Source organism: Zalophus californianus, chromosome 11 (assembly GCF_009762305.2).
Source record: "Zalophus californianus isolate mZalCal1 chromosome 11, mZalCal1.pri.v2, whole genome shotgun sequence".
Classification (NCBI taxonomy): domain Eukaryota; kingdom Metazoa; phylum Chordata; class Mammalia; order Carnivora; family Otariidae; genus Zalophus; species Zalophus californianus.
The window spans coordinates 97,834,552-97,858,969 of record NC_045605.1 but is presented as its reverse complement, the minus strand read 5'-3'; the positions used below and the strand labels follow the sequence as shown (position 1 = coordinate 97,858,969).

Genomic DNA, 24,418 nt, shown 5'->3' with positions numbered 1-24,418 from the left:
ATGGTTTTCAAACAAGAGGTCAAGCAGAGAGTCGTGTGGAGTTTTGAACATAGTTGTCATATTTCATATCATGTCGCATTCTGTTTGTTTTGTGATTGGTAGGGCGGTGGCCACATTTTAGTCCAGAGAATACTTGAAGGATGAGTTGAACGTATTACTGTTCCTTACAAATGTTTAGGGAGGAAGTGATTATGGGTTATACGTGAGTAAAGCATGTGGTAGCCACGGTTTAGATGCATTGTCCTATTTAGGTTCTTTTGAACACCGCTTAGTTTTTAGTTTTTAAAGATTTTATTTTTTTATTTATTTGACAGAGAGAGACACAGAGAGAGCACAAGCAGGGGGAGCAGCAGAGGGAGAAGGAAAAGCAGGCTCCCTGATGAGCAGGGAGCCCAATGCAGGGCTCAATCCCAGGACCTTGGGATCATGACTTGAGCTGGAGGCAGACGTCTAACCGACTGAGCCACCCTGCCCCCACCGACTTAGTTTTTAAATCCCCTTTCTCTGCACTTTAATCATATAATTGCTACCTTCTAGAATTATATTCATCCTCAAATTAAAAACCCGGATGTTTTTGAAAATTCATAACTGGTTGAAGTTTCTGTTTACTTGTTGTTTCACAGCCTAAATGTGAAGGGCACCTGGCTGGCTCAGTAGGGGAGCATGTAACTCTTGATCTCAGAGTTGTGAGTTCGAGCCCCACATTGGGTGTAGAGATTACCTAAAAATAAAAATTCTTGGGGCGCCTGGGTGGCTCAGTCGTTAAGCGTCTGCCTTCGGCTTAGGTCATGGTCCCAGGGTCCTGGGATCGAGCCCCACATCGGGCTCCCTGCTCTGCGGGAAGCCTGTTCTCCCTCTCCCACTCCCCCTGCTTGTGTTCCCTCTCTTGCTGTGTCTCTGTCAAATAAATAAGCAAAATCTTTAAAAAAAATAGAAATTCTTAAAAAAAAAAACCTAAATATGAGGGAGGGAAATCCTTTTTGGATGCTTTTTCTTTTCCCTGCCCCAGTATAATTTGTTCCATTAAAACTAAAATTGCCTCTTGGGGAATTTTCTAGGTAGGAGAATATTTTGACAAAGATTTATTGAACTCTGAGAGAATGCTTTGGAAATGTTCATTTGAATAGCTCTCCCCCCCCCCCCCCCCCCCGTTTTCAGGCTTGCTGGTGGATGCCCTCCTTACTCCCCAGTATATACTTCTTGGATAGATTGCTGGTGCATGCTACAAAAAGAGGTACTTCTGTCTCATTCTCTCTCTCTCCATTCTTCCCTCCCTCCTCACCCCTCTCTCTCTCGTACTTTGTTTTGTTTTTGTTTGTCTTCTTAAATAATGTCTCTGGAATCCCAGGTTAATTTTTGTAGGTTACCCTTTAGTTACCAGTTAATGTACCCTTTACACTGCTCTGTATGTCACCCCAGCATAGCATTAAGGTGTGTTGCTTAGAAGTATCAGGAGGGGTAATGAGTTAAGAATCCCTAGATGTGACCTAGAAGCCATTTGAGTGGTCACATTCAAATTATAAATAGGGTCTGGGTAGACAGTTATCCTGGTTTTTAAAACGATGACCTCAATTTCAGATTATTTTTTTCTAACGTCACCTCTTTTTGTAACTTCTCAGGATCTCCTTATATATTCATGTGTTTTCCTCCAGTATAGTAGAGAGGAAACTGAGAAATAAGGGGTTGTTTATGACATTGTCACAGTGATGATGATGGAGCTGGTCTCTTACTTCTAGAGTCTTTTTAGAGAATGATTTCATCCAGACTCCCAATTTCTTCTTTCTTACTGCTGTGAGGTGTGTCATCTACAACCAAAAATTCTCAGCCAGTCTAGGCAAAGCTTTATTAGGAACCAAAATAATGGGTGGCTCTGTGCTAAATTTAACACAGGATCGCTTTAAATGGCCATCAGTTTAAAGCTGTTTTTAAGTAGCAAGCACTTTTTCAAGGATTGTAGAAGATAGTGTATGAGGAACCTCTTTGCCGCATTAAATTATAGCACTAGTAATGCGTGTGAGAAGGGCCTCTGTTCACAGAGCTCGGGCTCCCCCAGCCTGAACTCCAAATGAAAAGGCCTAAGTGTTACTATAGTTGCCTTTGCTCAGCATGCAGGCCAGGCAAGCCCCTATGTGGAGCCAAGCTGCAACACCTGAATCATTTCCATACAGACCTAACAGTGAACATTTTGGGTTTCATTCTGAGTCTTACACTCTCTGTTGGGCAATCTCCTGTTGTGGTCCCCATTTAAAAGGAAAGATGGCCCTTCTTTCCCTACTTTCTAACTAACCCTCTGCTGTACAAAGAAAGTAGATAGAAAATGTATTAGGGTATCAGATACCTTACCTAGGGAGCTGTCAGTCCTCTAAGTGCTTAGGACAACAAGTCTTGATGGGGTATTTACTATACATCAGGCATCGTGCTGAGAGCCTCCTATATATCAGCTCCTGTAATCTTCAAAATAACCATATGAGGATAGGTACCATTCTTTATCATCCCACTGCACATCTGAAGAAATTGGGACTTTGAACCGTTAAATAACACTAATTATATAATCCAGGACTACACAGCCTGTATTTGTGAGAGTGGGATCTATGTGCAGTCTATTCCATTAAGCTTACAACATTATTACTCTAATTGTAAGATTTTATAAGTACTTCTTGGAGATCTGACCATTCCATTAAAAAGTAAATAAAAGCTAGCCCTTAGTGAGTGGTGGGACCGTCTCAGCACTCTATATGTATTGACTCATATGATAACCTAGCTAGCAAGTGGCAGAGCCAGAATCTGAACTGGGAGTTCTGTCTAAATAAGAGATCCTTGCCTTATCCACGTGGCAACATTGTAGTGAATTCCCAGAAAGCTCGGCTGGGGTCAGAGTGCACACTGCTGCTCCGTGGTGAGAGCCCCAGTCTTGTCCTGGCCCTTTTTAGTTACAGCTCCAGAAAAGTGTCCAGGTGCATCTCTCTGCTGATTTGGACTGGCTGATCTCATGTTCACACTAGACTTTATTTGTTTTTATTTTATTTTTTTTTCCAGGGAAATATGAGCCGAGGAAATAGCTTGTTTTTCCGGAAGGTCCCCTTTGGGAAGACTTATTGTTGTGACCTGAGAATGTTAATTTGAAGATGTGGGGCAGGGACAGTGACATTTCTATAGTCCCAGATGCACAGAATTATGGGAGAGAATGTTGATTTCTATACAGTGTGGCGCGCTTTTTTAATAATCATTTAATCTTGGGAAAATGGAGGTGTTTGGTGTCTGCCTTTTTTGTTCTTTTTATCAGCACTACATAATTTACCACTGATGTTCCCCCTTTAGTTATCCTGAAATGGGACATTTTTGCTCCAGACTCATTCTTTAAACAGGGAAGAAAAAAAAGTTGCATTTTCCCAAAAGATATAGGCAGGTTGTTACGTGATTTGAGTCTTAATTTTAAGGCTTTGTAAAATGTAGAGTACATTCTCAAGAAGAAAGAAAGAATTCTGTAAAACTTGAGAAATGTAATAGTGTAAACTATATGGGAGGTTATGAATTACCTTTTCTTTAGTAGACCCTAAAACGTCAGCATCCACCAGAATCTGCCTCCCATTATATGCTTCTAACCATGTTTCATTAATCCTGTCTCTCATTCCTGAAAAAGATAGTCCATTGCTAATGACCCTGGAAAATGTCTACACAGGGTATGTACTCCTTCATCCTTACTGCAAAGTAGTAAATTATTGCCAACAACAAAAAAGGGGAGGGGGGCTTACAGAGAACAAGCAAGATTTGGAAAGGAAGCATATTGGCTTCTTTTTCCCCCAAAAAGAAATTCTTATATAAAGTATGAGAAGCGAATACTGCAGCAGTAGCCACTTGTCTAAAAGCTAAGTGTTTGCCAGTCCCTAAATTATATCATTATACAGTTCTATGCGTATATAATATTTCTGTACAGATTATCATCTTATAATCTTTTGTTCAGTTTTTAATTTTGTTTCTTTGTTGTTGCAGAAGATGAGTAGTTTGCTTTTCTTTCCTAGTGACGCCCTTGGAAAGTGTACTTAAAACTTCATACCTGGTAATGCACACTTAGGTCCGCAGGGCGCTTAGGATATTGACCACTTCGCATGTCATACCCTCAGTTAGTCATGTTAGCATTCATAGGAGGAAAAAACCATTTTAGAAGGAAATCATTGCAGCTCAAGCATAAAGCTCCTATTTCCTCAGGCCTTTTAAAAGCAGTTCAGATGCTCGAAGATGAGAAAGCATATGGTTTCACTTAAATAATCCACTGGCATTTTGCCAATGAGTAAGCACTTAATTTGCTACTGCTCAGATTTCTCTATCAAAAGAGCAGCACCCATCATATTAGAGTGAGCATGCAGGGGTCTCCTCCCTCCCGCAGGGTTTGGGACTACGGCCTGAAGCTCATGAGCATGAAATGTCTTTGATGTCTCTTACTTTGTCTCAAAAAGTAATGTAAATTTTATATTCTATTCAATATTATCTGCATTTGTTTTCATATAAAAATGTTTTGCATTACCCACTCCCCCCCCAAAAAAAATCTTCAGTAAAGATGATCTAGGAAAATGTGCCATGTTTATTATCCTGTGGCTTCTGTGCTCATCCATGCCTGCCTATTCCTACTGGAGAAGCTTATGACTGTTAAGAACCAGTCTGCCGCCAGAGGGCGCCAAGGCTTCGGTTTTTGCCTATGCAAGTTGGGCCGTGAAGAATTTTAGGAAGGCCTGGAATTTTTCTAAGTGTTGTCTAGTCAGTCAGTCTTACTTCCTCCAAGCTATAGATCCAATAAGGGTAGCTACACCAGTGGTCCTCCATAAAATTATATAGGCTGTTAACATAATCAGATATCTAAAGTTTATTCAAGGGTTAAATGGATGTAGGTATTCTTAAGATCCACCTGCAAGAAATAATGAATTGACTCCTGTGTAAATAAGGATCATCTAGTAAACTACACCTGTGAAAATGGGCAAATGGTTTGCCTTGGGAGTGCTGAGCTGAGTTGCCAGGACATAGTCCCCCAGGGAGTGTGATGGTCATTGAAGCCTTGATTGAAGAAAAGAATCTGGGGGTTTCCTGCAACGTCTGGAGTGGCTGTAAAAGTAGGGCATACAAGCAGCCTTAGGGTGAAAGAAACTTTAAACATACCCCTGCGTGGGGCTCCTGGGTGGCTCATTCGGTTAAGCATCCAACTCTTGATCTCGGGTCTTGATCTCAGGATCAGGAGTTCGAGGCCCAGGCTGGGCTCCACTTGGCATGGAGCGTGCTTAAAAAACAAAAATCATAGCTCTACATTCCAGATTCTTACTGAACCTAAACACAACCTCAGCTTTACTATAATTTTCTACTCTAAAAATACCCTGCTTTCCCTCTCTGCATTGAGATTCTCCCTGTACAGTGAGATTCCATCTTAGTAGCCATCTCTTTGTGAAGTCTCTCAGTCCTCCAGACCAGATGAGGTCCGCCTTCAAACTCCCCTCCTCCACAGCTTGTAATTACAGTACAGACTAGTCTGACAAAATGGAAACTGCGTCTGTCACTCACTGCTAAGTTCAAGGCTTACACAGCAGTGGCATTATTTCTCTCTGATCTGAAAATCTGTGGGGGGAAAAAAATCATTTAGCCCTTTAAAGCAGGCCCACCAAAACGTCAGCCTTGCTGGGCTTTAGAGAAAAACTAGACTGTCACATTGCAGTCTGTGCAGCTGGTCACTTTAAGGTGCTGTGGCAGGTTAAGGGAGCGAGAGAAAAAAACATTGGGAAGGAATGAAAGTAATGACTATCAAGCCTGTCGTGTAAGTTTTAATTCTCAGAATCTTTGGTAGAGGAGGTATCCCCACTTCAGAAAGAAAGTGAAAATGTAGGAACAAGGAAAATTAGTAATGCATTCAAAATTACATAGATAATTCCGAGCTGGATTCACACCTGAGCCTTTCGAATCCGAAATATGTTTTCTGCTTCACGGAGGCTATGAAATGCTGAGAAAAAAGTAGCCACTGAACCAGATGATGAGTAATTCAGGCACATAAGCAAAAAGGCCCTGCATTTTGGTCAAAGCAGTGAAACCAAAAAACATGCCGCCCACAGAGTAGAGTAGAATGGTCGGAAATCAGGACAGACCTAGTTCTTGCCTCTGCAGAACGACAAACAGGTGAAACAGCCGAAAGTAGGAATGATCGCCAGTGCTTTTCCCCAACCGTTCTGATAGTTGCAGATGGAAAGCTGAGTTATTATTACACGGTGAAGATTCCTAGGAGGACCATTAGTCCATGTGTGTGGACTCCCTACTACACTGGGGGGATAACATTTCTTGAAAGTGATTGATGTGTCAGCTCCTCTGATGGATTCTTCTAGAACATCCTTGCATATTGAATGGGTTCATTCAGGCTGCCTCCCTTAGTGCCATAGTGATTTATATCTTCGGAGGTTTTTGTTTTTCAGATATAGACAAAGACATGTGTTTTATCTCCTTTGCAGAGATTTTTAGGCTTACCTGAGGATGTCACATGTGACTTCTCATTTTATTTTTTCTCCATTGATCCTTCATCTTATTGTCTCTTCAGACAAGTGATCCAGAATCTTGCATTCTGGTTTTTGTCCTAGAGGGAAAGTTGTGAATGAAAGATTCTTTTGTCGCCAACCAAAAACTACCCTCTTTCAGAAAAATATCTTTGATGGTAACAGCGATTAATTTTCTAAGGCAACTGAGAGTGTTTTCCTTCCAGCCACCTCTGTGCATGTGAATCCCATTCCTCATCTGTTTGCTGCCTAAAGCGATGTCTGGAGGAGGCCCCCTTAGCAATGCTTGTGTTCAGTCTCCCCAGCAGGCCCTGCTAGTCTGCCATGATTGCATGGCCAGGTGACAGAATCTTGAAAAGCCCATTTTTCCTTAGTCTCATAAGTGGATTCACCTGCAGTCCAGGCCCCCAAATGTCCTGTCTGGGACCACTTAAGCAGATTTTGCATTAAAACCACAATTGTTCTGGAACAAACTTACTGCAACCCTGAAAAAGAATGTTTTCAGTTAGGTGCAGATCTGTACCATACACCAAAATGTGGGCAAACAGTGCTTCAGAGAGTGGCAAGGGAGAGAGGGAGAGAAACAAATCCGACTCAGAGGTGCTATTCAAGATTAACCACCTTCCTGCGGGGGAGATGGGGGAGAGCAGGTCGTGGAACAAGGCCTGCCCCTCCCAAGGTCCGCAACAGGACAATGGGTGAGAAAGTCTTCGAGCAGCACCAGCTCCTACCTTGCTAAGGCAGCCGGAAGAACAGACTCTCCCCTGCTAATGCTGCATTTTTATGGAAAAGCTATTCGGTATTGCAGTTTATTTCCAGAGTAGCATTAGGAGCCAGAGGTTAGATAAGGACAAGAGAGAAAGTACCTACTTGCTTTCCATCCAGTCTGGGGCCCTGCCCTTTTGGTGTTAAAAGACTGGAGAGAATGTGCTTTGGCTGGAAATGAGTAAGGAGGGTGAAAACGGGAAGAACAGAGCCGCACCTCACTTCAACCGGCTCACCTCCCACTGGAACGCAGTATCATTCATGCCTTCTCCCCCACCCCTGCCACCCCACAGCGGCCCACATTTAGAGTTTGTAAATGCAGCGCTCAGTTATCAAGTGCGCAACGTGCGCACAGTCCTGTGCCAGGGGCTTGGGGACTGAAGGCATGTAATCAATCCCATCCCGGGGCGCTGGCTGGGCAGCGGGGGAGGGGTGCAGCATGGCAAGGCCGTCAAAGCTAGGAATGTTGGGAGGATTAAATGGAACCATGTGTGGAACGGCAAAGCTGAAAGGGCCCTCCCCGAGTCTCCAAGCTCCCTGTGGTGGCTTGTACAAAGCAGGGCAAGCCAGCAGAAGCTGAAACCGAGCACCGCAGGATCCACTGGAGGGCACACTCGCATCCCGTTCGGGGGAACTCAGGGAAGGCGTCATGAAAGAGTGGCATTTCAGTTGGTCTTTTAAGGACAGTGAGGATCCTGGGAGCAATTTCCAGCTCTGTCACTTTGCAGCCCTGTCACTTAGCAGCCACATGAACTTGGGCAAGTTGCTTGATCGTTTGAAGCCTCGAGCTCCTATCTCAAAAACAAGAATACTGCTTTTCTTACTGGAGTGTTTCATTTAACGCAGCGCCTGATGGAGTACATTTGGAATCGGGAGCTGTTATTACTTAAGAATTAGAAGCGGGGGATACTCGAGTACAGACAGTAGGGGCAAGGTCACGGAGTCCGCAGCAGAGGCTGAGTCGAGGGCAAGGGGAATTGCATCTCCCAACAGTCGTGACCTCACCTCAGAGCTGTACTCCTGCCATGTGATAAACCCCCAGAGCGGGAACTAACACGTAGTGTGCCGTAAGCATTTGTGGCCTGAACGGACGTCCTTCAGGATCCTCAGACTGATGACGTCTCAGCCCCTCGCCCCAAGCCTGCCTCGATGGAACTTGCATTCTCAAACCTGACTAAGCCCACCACTGGCCCGGTTTCCCAGACTAAAAACCCCGGAGATGACCTTGAGTTCTCTCTACCCCTCCCTCTACTTCTGAGAAGTCACAGTTGGATTCCCAGAAATGCCTCTTGACTTTGTCATCCCAGCGCCCGGGTGCCTGTCTCTGCTCGGCAGCCGCCTTCTATCTTGTCTTCCCGCCGCCCGCGCAACACAGGGGCCTGAGATAAAGCTGGAGTGCCAGGGCCCGCCCGGGTTGTGGCCGACCCTACTGCTTTTCTCTGCCTACACAGGCTTCCAGCAAGGGATCAAAGGCGCTTGGTGACCCAGTTGCTTAAGATTTCTTGCCATTTCATCCTTAAATCCTTACACCCTGTGCCCAAGCCTGTCCCAGTGCCCCGCCTACGACCCCCTCTGCGCTGCACACTTGTACCTACTAGCAGCTGCTCTGTGTTCTCTTCTCTGAAGCTTCGTGCAGGCGGAGCCAAGCTCGGAGACAGAGACAGAGATGTATTTATAAGTACAAAGTGGGTGTAAACTTCTGCAGTTGCCAACGTTTTAAACAAACCCAATTCCACCTCCCTTCCGTTCGAACGTTGAAATTCCTGTCCACCACCTCCTCTTCCATCTCCTCCCAAAGCCTGTGAGTTCCTGTCCTCTTGATAAGCCTGGAAACCTTGGTGGCTACACGATGTGACCGGGGAAGAAGTGAGGGAAATACAAACAGCATCTGTAGGCAACTGCGCAGAGTAAAAAGTATTGAGATGACATAAACGTACCTACTACCTAATAGGATGTTCTTCTGATGGCCTATCTCATGTCCTGCCCCTACCTATATCCATTAGCGCACACCCATCAAACACCCACATCAGCAAAATGTTACCCCCATTTTACTGAGAAAAGTGAAGCTCAGAAGGGCTAAGTCACTTACCCCAAACTAGTAAGTGACAAAGCCAGGATTCAGACCTGGGTCTGCGAGTCTGAGGAACTTCTAATAGTATGCCACGCGCATGTATTGAGTCTTGCTATTTTTTTCTGCATTAAAATAGGGGGACAGACTTAAACGAGAAGTTAAACACAAAACTCCATGCAGGGAACCCGTGACTTTATAATAGTGAAAGGGTCAATGTCGCATGTTACGCTGGCATACTGAGAAACCCAACAAACTGGCTTAATGACTAAAAGGAATTGATTGGCCCAAGTAACAGAAATGGCCAGTAATTAATCCAGTGGTTGGAACAAGGGCATCGGGATTCCCACTGTTCTCATGCCTTCTGTCCATGGGCCTCTGCCTGGTTTCCCTCTCAGACGGGCTCACTCAGTGTAGCAGCAAGAGGCCAAAGGGCAGCTCTACTCATGTGACTTCTTAGAGCTTGTAATTCCAGAGAACAAATTTATCTCCTAAGGAGGCTCCAGTAGAAATCCCCTGGAGGAGCCTGGCGGGAAACACAGGGCTTTTGGTAAACCATTCGGCGCGTCTGGAGCACTCCGCCCGCTCTCCTGGCCACACCTGAGTCACAGGCCCAGCCTGAAGGGCTCGGGATCCGGGCTCCACCCCCCTGGAACCATATACTTTGAGCTGGAGGGGCCTGGCTCATCAACGGAAGGTTCTGCAGTCCAGTCAAAAGAAGGAGTTTGAATAGAAGGGGAAAGAAAACAACACGATCCACCAAGAACATGTAACTCCTGAAGACCCGTGAACCTGAGATGAGCACGGGGCTTGACGCGAAGCCTATGTGCCGGTATGTCCATAGATTATCTCTGTCACCCCATCGAGCAGATTCTACCCCCATTTTTTTTTAAAAAGTGTGAAAAATTGAAGCTCAGATTGAAACAACTTGCTAGGAAGGGGCAGAGCTAGAATTCAGACCCGGCTATGTTTGACTCCAAACCCTGCGGGCTTTCCACAGCGGGACACTGCCAAGCTGGGAGGAACCAGTCGCAAGACTGATAGAGGAACACTGGGGAGCCATGGCCCTGAGGGCAGCATGACACCAGGCTGGGAGGCCGCGGGCAGCTACCAGCCGAGCTGCTGAGAAATGCTTCACGTGCATCAGCACAGTGTCCTCTCAGCGGGAAGAGCGAGCTACCAGGGAGCCGCCCCCAATCCTTACTTCAGACCGAGGCAATGTCCTGTTGGTATCACAGGGGCCACAGGAGAAAGTTGGATCAAGAAGGAAGAGCCATCGGGGGGGGGGGCACACAGGGCATGGAATGAATGGGTGAATGAATACATAGTCCTAGAAAAGAAGTCCTAGAAAAAAAATTGGGGAAAAGTTATGATCCCATGTTTAGAGGCCTACATGGGAATGTGGCCAGAAAGGGATAGAAAGCTCTAAAAATGGGAAATGAGGACAGCCCATTTCCAGAAACCCTTGCACAGTGCAAGGCCGTGAGCTGAAGAAAGCGTGGCACTGTAGAAAGGCCTCTTGACACTCGAAGAGGCAGGGTGTAGACGTAGAAGGAAGAGAAGGAAGTCCTGGATAAACTGAGACTTGGAAAAGGTGCAGACAGTAAAAGACACCTTTGGTTATGTGCAGAGCGTGAGGAATAAAGAGAGGATTCATTATATAGGGTTCCGCCTGGGGGTGGGGGTGGGGGTGTCAGGTTAGCAGTCAGAAAACAAAATACTCAGCCCCGATTTGCTTCATTCTCCCGCAAGGAAGAGCATTTCTAAACTGAGTCGAGTAAAGCAAAACATGATTTAGAGGATATTGACACTCCAAATAGAAGATAGTAAGGGAAAACCTAAGCACCTAGCCATTTATAATGAGGTGCAAATCCCAAAGCCTCGAAAACCTTTGCAGAGAGGATCCCGGAACGCTTGCCGAGGTAGGTGAGAGAGCTGGGGAGAGAGACAAAGGGGCCACAAGAGCCTGAAGGCTGCAGATGTCCTGACACTGAGAAAAGTGGAAAAGGTAGATTCTGGAAACTCGAGGTGGGTGTATTTGAGGTGAATTCCTCCCCAAAATTTATTCTAGTATGTATTAGACTGGGTTTGAGAACCCCTAGAAAAAGAATCAGAATCTTCACTAAGAGCAAGATAAGGTAGATGATAATACCAACAGTAATTTATTATTTATTTGGATGGCCACCAGGAAAATTCCCTGGACATGGTGTGCCTCGTTTCCAGTTAGACATCGGAATGTTTCCCAGTTGAGGAGATTACCAGGGAAACCGTGATCTCAGAGATCACCCAGTCAGGTGGATTTATAACCCATTCACCACTGTGCCCCTCTCCCTCCAGTTGGTGACTCACTGGATGCACATCTGGGGAGAAGTCTTAAAGTTCCATGCTCCTGACTCTGCGTTCGGTCAGCTCAGTAGTTTCCCGTGCCTGCCACACTCACCATGTTTGCAGATGGCACTGCTACTGGGAGGGAAGGTTAACATTGGATGTCAGAATCTAGCTTCTAAAATATCTTGAAACGGGGCTGAGAGCAGCAGGATGAGTGAACAAGCAGTGGAAAGACTTGCATTTATTTTATCTATTTATTTTAGCTTAAAACAGTGCACATTCATTGTCTTACAGTTCTGTAGGCCAGAAGTCTGGAAACAGGTCTTACAGGGTTAAAGTCCAGATGTTGGCAAGGCTGCATTTCTTCTGGAGGCCCTAGGGGAGGATTCTGCCATGCCAGGTTCAAGCCGTGTTCCTTGGCCTGTGACTTCATTCATCCTCAGAGCCAGCCGCGTAGCATTTTCCAGTCTCGGAAAGACCTGCGTTTAGACTTGATTTGATTTCTTTAATGAGCTGCACAAGCACAGGATGGAGGAAGTTTGTCTTGACAGTGGTGCCCGTGGAAAAGGCTGGGGGCTTTCCACGGATGTCCGTTGGAATTGAAACCAGTAGGAATAGAGCCGCTACCAGAAAAGATAGTAGTTCTCCCCATCCCTTCTTATTTTAAGTGCAAAAGGATGAGACTGAAAAGTATGTATGTCTCCCTATAACCATTCCTCTCCCCAGGAGGAGTCAGCCTGATGTAGATCCTCCAAGAGGTATTCTATGCACATAAAAGCAAATGGGTACTTTTTTATGTAAATGATAGCATACTGTACACCTTTTTTTTTTTTACTTAACAGTAAATCTTAGAGATTATTTTATGTCCCTTATATGAAATAATTCCTCATTCTTTTACAAAGGGTGTATAGTATTCTATTGTATATGTGTGTGTGTATATATATATATATATAGTCTAATATATATATACCTCAGATGTGTATATATATACACATATATATATCAATTTATTCGATGGGTCATCTGTTGCTGCACATCTAGATTATTTCCAATATTCTGCTATTACAAACAATGCTACAGTGAATAGCAGCATGTCATTTCAGACATATGGGCATGTATCTGAGAAGCAGCTTTTCAAGAAGTGGAATCACTGAGTCAAAGGGCATGTACATTTTTGGTAGGCATTGTCCAGTTACCCAGTTGTTCCAGTTGACCATCCCACTAGCAATGTATGAGTTTTTCCATCTCGTCACTAATAGAGTGTGTTATAAACCTTAGCGCTCTTTGACAACTTGAGAGGTAAAAAAATGATGGCATCACATTATGATTTTCTTATTCTAATAGTTATTTGTATTTTCTTTTTTATTAACTGTTTATATCTTGTACCCATTTTTTACTGAGTTGTTTTTTTCTCAGAACTCTTTATATATTAAAGAAATTTGCTCTTTGTGATATGAACTACAAATATGTTTTCCATTTTGTAGTTTGTCTTTTGATTTTTTTTTTTTTTTAAGTACGCTTCACACCTAGTGTGGAGCCCATCGTGGGGCTTGAACTCAACCCTGAAATCAAGACCTGAGCTGAGATCAAGTGTTGGACGAATTGAGCCACCCAGGTGCCCCTAACTTTTGATTTTGTTTCTGGCAGTTTTGCTGTGTAAATATGTTTCTCTCTTAAGCTGTAGGAAATGTATCCATCAATTTTTTTTTTATGACTTCTGGATTTTATGTCATACTTCAAAGTTCTTCACTCTGAAATTTTTAAAAAATTATCACTTGATTTCTTTCAGTACTTTTTTAATTTAATTTTTACGTTTAAATATGGAATCCACTTGTTATTTGTTTTGGTATAAGACATGATGTATGGATCCAACTTACTATTTTTCCAAATGGCTACACATTGTTCCCATACAATTTATTGAATCATATATTTCTTCTCTGATTTAAAATCCCACTTTTAGGGACACCTGACTGGCTCAGTAGGTGGAGCTTGTGACTCTTGGGGTTATGGGTTTGAGCCCCAGGTTGGGTGTAGAGATTACTAAAAAAAAAAACAAACTTAAAATGGGGCACCGGGTGACTCAGTTGTTAAGCATCTGCCTTCGGCTCAGGTCATGGTCCCGGGGTCCTGGGATCGAGCCCCGCATCGGGCTCCCTGCTCAGCAGGAAGCCTGCTTCTCCCTCTCCCACTCCCCCTGCTTGTGTTCCTTCTCTCGCTTTGTCTCTCTCTGTCAAATAAATAAAATCTTTAAAAAAAAAAAACTTAAAATCCCACTTTTGTAGTATTCTAATTCCAGTATGTATTTGGATCTAATAGTGGATTCTACATTCCATGCCACTGATCTACTTCTTTTGATACATTTGAAAGAAATTACAGTGTGTTGATATTTTAAATTACATTTCAAATGAAAGCAATAAGTTTGTTAGAAAAAGTTTGGGAAATAAAAAAAATTCTACAGAGAAAATGTCGTCCCTGAACCTACCAAAAATAACTAAATATTTTGGTGTTTATTCATCCAGGCTTTTCCTATGTAATTGTATTTTTTTACCCAACTGAGATGATACTATGTAAGTCTAATTTTCCATCCCCCAAATCTAGTGTGATGTGATCTCACTGCCCTAAGTGAAACCAATGATCATCTTACCCAGAATCCACTCCTTTTTTGCCATCTTCCCAGATACCCATGCAAGAGGTGGACTCTTCCAGCTCCTTCCCAACCCCCTCATTCTAGTCACCAAGCCCTCTTCTTTTCCTTTCATAGACTCACAGGCCCTAGTCTGTGACATCCTCTCAATATACAGTTGAAGAAGACCAAGAGAGGGGAAAATATCCTGTAAAAGTTAGTGCTTTTAGCCGCAAGGAACAGAGGATTCAGCTCAAAATGGTTCAACCAAGAAGGGGATTTATCATCTCCCATAATGAGAGGTCCATAGGAGGGTAAATCCAGAATGTGTTAACTCAGTGGCTCAGTGATATCATCGAGGACCATGATCCTTGACATCTGTCCATTCTGTCATCCCCAGTGTATTAGCTTTTGTCCTCATGCTTTTCCCCACGTGGTTGCCAGATGGTGGCAGTAGCTCCAAGTATCATCTTCTCATACCATGTTACAGATGGCCTGGAAGGGCGCCTGGGTGGCTCAGTTGGTTAAGCGACTGCCTTCGGCTCGGGCCATGATCCTGGAGTCCCGGGATCGAGTCCCATGTCGGGCTCCCTGCTCAGCGGAGAGTCTGTTTCTCCCTCTGACCCTCCCCCCTCTCATGTGCGCTCTCTCTCTCTCTTTCTCGCTCTCTCAAATAAATAAAAATTAAAAAAAAAAAAAAAAAGATGGCCTGGAAGAGGGCATGCCCCTTTCTAATCCCACATTGCCCAAAGCAGGAGCTGAGGGTAGTTGGGAAAGGTGGGAGAGCATTTTGGGTTGTCACAATGATTAAGGGATACTATTGGCATCTAGTGGGCAGTGGCCAGGGATAGTAGATGTCCTATGATGTTTAGGACAGTTAAGCAAAACGTTAGCTCTCATTCCTTACAACATTAATGTAGGTAAAAAAAACAACCTGGTTTTCCATACAGAACAAGCTTTTTTGCATGGTTTTAGTGCACACTGAATTTTCCAAGAATGCAACTTTCCTGCAAATTGGGGAAGGATTGTAATTTGTTTTGTTTACAATTTCACCAAGAGTTGTTCATGTTAGACATCATAATGGTGTTGGGGCTCTGGACAGCACACCCTTGTATCAGCATGTGTTTGTGGTTCTTGCACTTGTGGTGATTCTGTGGAAGATTCTATACTTCTAGAGGTATAAACATCCATCTATATTTGGTATTTATTCTAGTGTGGCAATGTGCAAGTATTTACATATTGAAAAACATTATTTTAATAAAATTACTTTCCTTTTTTTCTTCTTTATGTCACGCTTGGAGCATTATATTGATTTTTTGAAAATATGTGTCAGTAGACTTCATTCTCTATGAGTTTCATTTCAGTGTAGGAAAGACATTCCAAAATACTTACAATAAAAGAAATTAGGTCAGACAGGATTGAGACCCACGGGCTAGGAGAATAAAGTCTAGACAGCTTATCCTGGCACTTAAAATCCTTCACGATCAAATTCAAAACCCATTTTTTGGACCTGTTTCCCAGCAGCATCCCTGGATTTCACACTTCAGCCACACCAAGATTATTCATTTTTCAAACACACCAAGCAGTGTAATAGCACATATTGAGCGCTTACAGTATGCCAGGCTCTGTGCTGGCATTGAGTAGGTCTTTCAGTGCTGTCGACAAGCCAGCGAGGCAGAGATGACTTTTCTTGTCCCCATTTCACAGGTGGGGAACCTGAGGTGAAGCTGGGATTCAAACCTAAGCAGTGTGATGCCAGTCACCGCACTTTACCGGGACTGTATTGCCTCTGAGGGGGATGGCCCTGCTCCCTGTCTTTTCTCCCAGGATGCCTTTCCCATCTCTTGCTACCTGTCAAGGTCTAGGGCAGCCTTTAGGACTTCTATCGGTGTCGCTTTGTTCAGTAACTCTTGGGTCAGGGCCAGCTTCACGGGAGGCAACTTTTGCAGCTCCACGAGCCCCGCCCTTCAAAGGTCTCAATGCCTGGTTGAATGCTCTATGGTTACCATTTAAATCCTTAATTTTTGAACAAAAGGCCCAGCATTTTCATCTTGCACCAGACCTTGCAAATCTGGTAGCTGGTCCCGACCAGGGTTGCTGGCCACCACATCTTCACATATGGCCTTTCCATGTGGCCTGGGCTTTCTCACACCAAGAGAGTTTCAAGAGAGAGAGTGAGCACCAGGCAGAAGCGGTATCTCCCTTTACGACCCAACCCAAGTCCTCCTCTTAAGAGGGGAGTGGCAAGGTCAAGGTATAAAAAGAGCATGGGGGATGGGAGATACTGTCATAGCTGTCTTTGGAAAATGCCATTGGCCACAACTGCTAAGAGCAGGTCACCTCCCCATCCCAGGCCTCAACCTCCCTGTGTGTAGAAGGGGGCTGGGGGCCCAGTCCCCCTCTGGGAAAAGGCCAAGGCAGAGTTGGGAACCTGATCCTTATAGGCACCCCAGCTTTCCCAGTCTGGGGTCACTTATCAAGCACTGAGAGGACCTGGAACCCTGGGGGATGGGACTAGAACCCCCACCCAGGAGCTCTAAATGTCTGTCCCCCCCCCCCCCCGCCCCGAGGGCTGAAATCTCTGAGGAAGGCAGAGACTCCACACACCCTGACATCTGTTTCTCCTGCCAGCATCTCTGCTGGGCTAACAATTCCTCGTCTTTCATTTCTCCCTGGGGCATGTTGTTGTCTTTCTCATTAACCTCTCCTCAACTCCCAGCAAGGTCCCTAGACTCTGAGCTCTGCTAATTCCCTTGTAATCCACTGGCAAGCCAGGAAGCTAATTAAATTGTGAACTTGTGCGGGTACTCTGTCTGCCAGTCTTTGACAGTCTCTCTCCCGTCAGTCTCCTGCCTTGCTTTTCCTTTCTGGCTAGCCCTGCATAGTTTAGATTCATCGGCACACTTGTCCTCTTGCAGGTCTCCCTGATGGCTCTTCTTCTGTCTCCTGTCTTTCAGCTAGAGTAATCTTTAAAATCCAGCTCTGAGTTCTGTCCCCTCTGCTGCAGGATAATCTGAGCTCCTTAGCTGGGCATTTAAGCACATGCACCTTACCTGCCATAACTTCCAATCACAAACCCTTCCCTCCGGAGTTGAATCATGGAAGGTCTCCTCCCCAAGCCCTGACACCTTTGCTCATATTATTACCTTTGTTGGGATCCCACCCCGTACTCTTCCATCTCACTGTCAAATCCTTGCCATTATTTAAAAATAGCCTTCTCTGTGGGGCACCTGTCTGACTCAGTCAGTAGAGCATCAAGACTTACTCAAAAAAAAAAAAAAAAAATTTTTTTTTAAAGAGCTAAATTAAAAAAGAAAAAAAATAGTCCCTTCTGTGACATCTTCCTTCCACCAGCCCCCCCCCCCCCCACACTGCTGGTGGAATTCCTCCCTCCCTGAGTTCTCATAACAGTTACCAGCTCAGCTCCTGAGGCTGATCTCTTTCCACCTATTATGCTTCTATCCACATCCAGCCACTTCTACTAAATGCTTAGCTCCTTGAGGGCAGAGTCTCTAGGTCTTTTTCATCTCAGCGTCTTCCTGAGCGCGTACCTAAGACCGTGCCTTAAAACCCTTCATTGGTGTTTACTGGCCCAAGATGGCAACTGGGGCTGGAAGAGGGAAGAGAAAAGGGAGGGCAAAAGAGAGGGCCTCTGAGCTGAGTCGGTCCCTTTCAAGCACTTTCTCTCCCAATAGCTTCTGTTCACATCTCATTGACCATGCCCGACGGCAGGAGAAACTGGGTACATGGTTTCCCTTCAAACTCAAGAGCACATCCCTTGTTTTACAGATGAAAATATAAGATCTAGAGAGGATCAGAGAATAGGGGAGGCTGCTGAACATGGTTAAGGATCAGGCTTCAGAGCTAAACACACCTGGGTTTGAATCCTGCCTCTCCCTACATAGAACCTCTTCATTCCTCGTTTGTAAAATTGGGTTAATGGTATCTACTTCGGGGGATGTTAAGAAAATTAAATGAGGTTAACGGATGTGAAAAAGCACTTACCGTGGTTTAAGACACAGTTATTGTCCATTGTCTTAGTTTGGGTTCCCCCAAAAGCAGCACACTTCAAGACAAAGATTTGGGTGCGAGTAGTTTATTTAAAAGTTAACCCCAGGGCTCCTGGGTGACTCAGTCGTTAAGCACCTGCCTTTGGCTCAGGTCATGATCCCAGGGTCCTGGGATCGAGCCCCGCATCAGGCTCCCTGCTCTGCGGGAAGCCTGCTTCTCCCTCTCCTGCTCCCCCTGCTCGTGTTCCCTCTCTCGCTGTCTCTCTCTGTCAAATAAATAAATAAAATCTTAAAAAAGGGCGGGGGTTGTGGCCGACACAGTTTAGCATTCTGCCTTCCTCAGCCCTCTGGCCACATCCCTGCGTGACTCATCCCACCCTCACCCTGCTTCATGACTTCCCATAGGCCCATGACCCAAGCTTTTGAAACTGGTGAAGGAGACAGTCATGATCTAACTGGGGCTAGACAAGTACTTCACCCTAGGCCCCAAATACCCCCAGTGCCCAGCCTGAAATGCCTCCATTCATTTCCTTACATTGAGGCACATATTCCTCATCCTTCACCTAACACCCTGAAGGAAATTTAACGAGCCCATCATCATTATCGACGCCTTCATGAGGACTAACCTGCGTCAGACTGACTGGGGTCACATAACTTTTGAGAGTTGCAAAAGGAAAGCTCCAGAGGGCAGAGGGCTTTCCAGGGTGCCAGGCTTCTCTGTGTCCACCCACATCTGGTCTGTGGCAGAGCCGGGACCAGAGTGGAGGCCTTTGGCATCAACCAGGGGCAGATGGAGGGCACCAGCTCCTGGTACATGAGAGCCATCCACTCAGTCAACATCTACTGAGTGCCAGGCCGGGGGGGGGGGGGGTGGGGGGGGGTGTGTGGGGGGGGTGGGGGGGTGGGGGGGTGTGAGACTCCGCCCCCAGGCAGGAGAGACCCCCACAGCTGTTGGAAGACAACAGCAGCCCTGATGAAGGGAGTCCGAGATGGCTGCAGGGGTCAAAACCCAGAGTGGAGGCCATGGGGGGCCCTGATGAGTGCTGGGGCGGGAAGACCACTGTTCCCAGCCCTGATGTCTGGCCGGATCCTGCTACCCTAGCCCCAGCTAGGCAGGGTGTCCGTGTCCCTCCCCAACAGGCCCTCCGAGCCCTCCCAGTGCCTCTCTCAACCTTCCTTCGTGTGGGCACCAGGGAAGCAGTGTACTCAGCCAAACCTCAATTCTGCCCCAAGGATGCCCTTCCTTTGCATCGCCTCCCCAGGGGACCGAGGCTGACCCTCCGAGGTCTGGGGGCATGGTCTCCCTCCTTCCTTCCTAACCAACTACGGGCATTTTCAGATTCAGAAGCAAGGAAGAAAAACTAGGTCACTTCAAGCTCTTTCTCTACTGGTGACATTGACCCATTTACCCTTCTCTTCCCTCAGACCCCCTCCCCCAGTGCCACTCAGCCTGGACATCTGGCCCAGACAAAATCTCACCTTCCACTGTCCTTGCCGCCCAGGGGCTTGTCCAGGGCGTTCTGCGGCAGTCCCCTCTCCTCAAACCGGGGAGGAGGCCGGTCTGGGGAGTGCCCTGGGCCACCCGCAGTTTGTCCTCTACCTCCGGCCTCAGTTTCCCCGCCTGCTAACTTGGCTTGATGGTGCGTGTTCTGTGGAGCCAGAGGATGAAGCTCCAGGGAGGTCACGGAGGAGGAAGAGCCCAGGGCGGGGCGCAGCCTGCGCAGGGCCCTCCTCGGTGCGGTGCCCCTAGGCCCAGCGCGGCTCCCCTTCCTCGGCGCGCCCCTCCCTCTCCCTTCTCCTCCCCTCTCCCCCTTCCCGCCGCTCCTCGCGCCGGTCAGCTCGCCTCGCTCTTTAGCTGTCCTCGTTCCCTGACGCCTCGCTGCCCCGCGCCCGCCCCGGGGTCCCGGGGTCCCAGCGCCCCGCCGCCGCCGCCGCCGCCCCCGCCAGGCCGGGCCCCGCCGCAGCGCGGGCGGTCAGTGCGCAGCCCCGGCGCCCGCTCGGAGCCGGGAGCCCGGAGCCCGGAGCCGGATCGCGGGCTCGGAGCGACCCGACCCGCCCGCCGCCCCCAGCCAGGTGAGGGCAGCCCAGGGCCGGGGAGCCAAGCTTTCTCCCGTGTGGAAGCGGGGGCGGGCGAAGGCGCGGGGGAATCGGGCTCCTTGTTCGCTGAGAGGAGGACCGGAGAGCTTTTTTATGAAAGAGGCTCAAGGGCTTTCACTCGGAAGGGATGGATGAAGGAAGGTTGGCATGGGGGCGGGGGGGTGGGGGAGCTCTAGGGTATCCCCTCCTGAGGGATTTCTTTTTTCAGGAGGAAGGGTTAAGTGGCTTCTGTAAAATGGGGACTTATCTTCTTGGGAACATGAGGGGCTTTCAGGGTGGGAGGAGGCTCCGGCGAGGCTTGAAGGAGGGGGTAATTGGGGAGTGCGGTTTGGCGGGGAGCGGGGCTCCGAGATCGCCTTCGCCTGACACCGCGGCACCTCCCGCGTCGGTTCCGGGGCTCTGGGTCTGCCTAGGTCTCCGTGTCCCAGTTTTGTCTCTTTGAAGATGACTATTTTGAGCCCCACCTGGACAGAGCTAGGAACAGCCATTTCCTTTCCCGGAGCTGTGAGGCCCACCTGACACCCTCCCACCTCTGACCTGACCAGGGAAGGGGGTTTAAGGAAGGATGGGGACTTAGGGATCTGGGAAATGGCAGTGCTGGGTGAGAAATGGGCAGAGGCTGGGTACTGAACACACGGAGGACCCTCTGGCCCTCGTGGGGTGCACCAGACTCTGCAGGGAGATTGCTGAAGGTAGGGTGGGCAGGTGCTCCTGGGGCAGGACCTGCTAAGGGAGACGAGCAGGGTCGGAAGGAGTTGAGATGTTCCCATACTCCTAGAAGGCAAAACGCTAGAGTTCTTGTTTCATTGGTTTTATTTGCTTTTTGCTTTCTTTCTCTTTCACCCTGGATCCCAAGATTCATTCCACTTATCTCCCCTCCTATTTTTGCAAAAAAGGGAAACTGAGGCTAAGGACAGGTTGACTGGAAATATCTGTGTCTATGAGGAATAGATGGGGGAGAGGAGGGTGTACTGAATCTGGAATCAAAAGACCTTGGTTCAAGGTTGCCTCAGTGTGCATGATTACCTTGGGCCAAAATGCTTCCCCTGTTTGGGCCTTGACTTTCTCATCTATAAAGTGGGAGAGGGCCCACCTGTCTCGAAGGTTTGCCGGGAGACCAGATGTGCCCAAAGAGCTTAATGAAAGGGAATACTCAGGAGGTGCAATCGTCATCACCGTAGATGGGTCCCCTCCTTCCTCCCTGCCCTCATCAAGAGTATCGGCTAGCCCATGGGGTGCCTTTGTAGGAATTACAAAAGGTCCCTCCTCTGGAGGGAGAGAAGGTTCAGCTGGGTTAGGGACTTGGGGTCTTTATTATGAAAATTAGAAAAAGGCACACTTTCCCCAGGTGCAGCAGCTCCACACTGTGGGGCAAGTAGAACGTGAGCTAGATTCCAGTGCCCACCTACCCTAAGGTGAATGTCCTTGTGTAGGGTACATCTGCCCCTGGCAGCCCTTCTCAGCAAGCCCCCCGTGTCTCTAAGAGACACAGAGCCACACACACTCCCAGGGTCCTTCCCAGAGAAGCCCATATCCAGGCTGTTGCCAGCTCATTTTCTTTCCTACTTTGTCTCCACTTCAGGGCCTTTGGGTATTCAAGCCCCAAAGCCTATGCCCTACTAAGAAGCATGATGGAGTTAAGCATTGCTTTCACAAGCTCCCAGGGGTAAGAGTTACTGAGTCCCTAACTCCTTATGTCAAGAACTCTATCAGATCACTTTTCTCAAGGCCAAGAAGAGAAGCATCTGCACACCTGGGCAACACTGCCATTCACAAATGGTGTTTGCACCTGCTATCTCAGAGCATCCTCACAGTAAGACTGGGGCAGGTCTCCCCATTTACATAAAAGAAGCCATGCCCAGAGAAGTTAAGGAATTTGCCTAAGGTTTCACAGCATTTAAGTGGTAGAGCCAGGAAATGAGCCCAGGTCGAGCTGCCAGTCTTTCACTCCACCACTACTGAGGAACAAAGCTGCTGACCTCACAGTCTTGCCAAAGCCTTGCTGCAACTGTTGCTCTCCTTCTCTATTCACAGGAGCCCCTGGTTCTCTCCTTCTGCTCAGTGACCAGCCCTCAAGCCCAGAGGAAAGAGTCACTGTCTCTTACTGTGATTTCACGGGGAGGGAGCTAGGTCAAAGCCCAACTGTTCTGGCCTCTTTACTGCAAGAAGGGCCCCCGGGGAGTCCAGAGGTCCAGAGTGGCGGCTGACCCTTGTGGGTCAAAGGCCAGGAAAGGGGTCAATGAGCAGCTATCTCCTTTCCTGTCCATATGGGGGCTGAAAGAGTGGCCATCAGTACAGAGAACTAGTGCCTGAGTGAGGGGCAGGCCAAGGTCCATAGAATAGCCACAGGAAAATTCAGCAAACCAGGCTGAAAGAAACTGAGACGCCCTGACCACCCTCTGTGGTGCCAAGGTGGGGAGGGGGGAAGCCCAGCGACAGGCTATATAGGCCCCTTCCACCAAAGCATTTCTGCTTGTATCTGTGGTATAGGTGTGTGAGCTTTCACTTGAGAAGGGGGTTCGTTTCTTACAAAAAAAGGAGAATCACTGGCCTAATCTTCTGGTTCCCAAAGTGTGGTCCCTGGACCAGCAGCATCTGCATTACCTGAAATTTGTTAGAAATGCAAACTCTCAAGCCTCCTCCTAAACCAAATGAATGGAAACTCTGGGGGCGGGGGCCCAACAACGTGTGTTCCAGCAAGCCCTCTATATGACACTGAGGCCCGCTGAAGCTTGAGAACCGCTGACATAGTCCAAGTGTGTAGGAAACCGAGTCCTAGTTGTGGGTCAGGGGCAGAGCTGTGAAAGTAACGCGTCTCCCAGTCTCGGAACTCGGGGCATCTGGGGGCCGCCCCTGGCACAGCCCCCTCTCCTTCCCCTTCTGCCTCCCCTCCCAGGCGCCATGCTGCTGCTCCTGCTGGGCCTGCTGGGCCCTGCCGCCTGCCGGGCCCTGGGGCCGGCTCCGGGCTCGACGGAGCTGCGCTCGGCCTTCTCGGCCGCACGCACCACCCCCCTGGAGGGCACATCGGAGATGGCGGTGACCTTCGACAAGGTGTACGTGAACATCGGCGGCGACTTCGACGCGGCCACAGGCCAGTTCCGCTGCCGCGTGCCCGGCGCCTACTTCTTCTCCTTCACGGCTGGCAAGGCCCCGCACAAGAGCCTGTCGGTGATGCTGGTGCGCAACCGCGACGAGGTGCAGGCGCTGGCCTTCGACGAGCAGCGGCGGCCCGGCGCGCGGCGCGCCGCCAGCCAGAGCGCCATGCTGCAGCTCGACTACGGCGACACGGTGTGGCTGCGGCTGCACGGCGCCCCGCAGTACGCGCTCGGCGCCCCGGGCGCCACCTTCAGCGGCTACCTGGTGTACGCCGACGCCGACGCGCCTGCGCGCGGGCCGCCCGCGCCCCCCGAGCCGCGCTCGGCCTTCTCGGCGGCGCGCACGCGCAGCCTGGTGGGCTCGGACGCGGGCCCGGGGCCGCGGCACCGGCCGCTCGCCTTCGACACGGAGCTCGTCAACATCGGCGGCGACTTCGACGCGGCGGCCGGCGTGTTCCGCTGCCGCCTGCCGGGCGCCTACTTCTTCTCCTTCACGCTGGGCAAGCTGCCGCGCAAGACGCTGTCCGTGAAGCTGATGAAGAACCGCGACGAGGTGCAGGCCATGATTTACGACGACGGCGCGTCGCGGCGCCGCGAGATGCAGAGCCAGAGCGTGATGCTGGCGCTGCGGCGCGGCGACGCCGTCTGGCTGCTCAGCCACGACCACGACGGCTACGGCGCCTACAGCAACCACGGAAAGTACATCACCTTCTCCGGCTTCCTGGTGTACCCCGACCTCGCCCCCGCCGGCCCGCCGGGCCTCGGGCCCCCGGAGCTCTGAGCCCCGCCCGGGGAGAGGAGCCCAGCGGCGGCGCGGGGCGTGCATGCCGAGAACGCCCGGCCGGCGCGAGCATGACGGCCCGCCCAGTGCGGCTGACCCTGCCAATAAAGTGGGCCTGCGCCGGCGCCTGTCT

At 48.5% G+C, this 24,418-nt stretch overlaps 2 protein-coding genes across 3 annotated transcripts in view; both read left to right on the top strand.

Moving 5' to 3' along the window:
* MTCH2 (mitochondrial carrier 2) overlaps positions 1 to 3,246 on the top strand; it is a 19,398-nt gene extending 16,152 nt beyond the window's left edge. The window contains exons 12-13 of the mRNA XM_035722675.1: positions 1,159 to 1,234; positions 3,037 to 3,246. Of these exons, the coding sequence (XP_035578568.1) occupies positions 1,159 to 1,234; positions 3,037 to 3,123 (163 nt within the window). The 3' untranslated portion in view covers positions 3,124 to 3,246. The remainder of the gene's footprint in view (positions 1 to 1,158; positions 1,235 to 3,036) is intronic.
* C1QTNF4 (C1q and TNF related 4) overlaps positions 1 to 24,418 on the top strand; it is a 25,928-nt gene extending 1,510 nt beyond the window's left edge. The window contains exons 1-2 of one of the 2 annotated variants that reach the window (XM_027578191.2): positions 20,230 to 20,385; positions 23,306 to 24,418. In XM_027578191.2, the coding sequence (XP_027433992.2) occupies positions 23,311 to 24,285 (975 nt within the window). In that variant the 5' untranslated portion in view covers positions 20,230 to 20,385; positions 23,306 to 23,310 and the 3' untranslated portion in view covers positions 24,286 to 24,418. Of the gene's footprint in view, positions 1 to 20,229; positions 20,386 to 23,305 lie in introns of those variants that run through there. The other variant, XM_027578193.1, reaches the window with a different exon arrangement.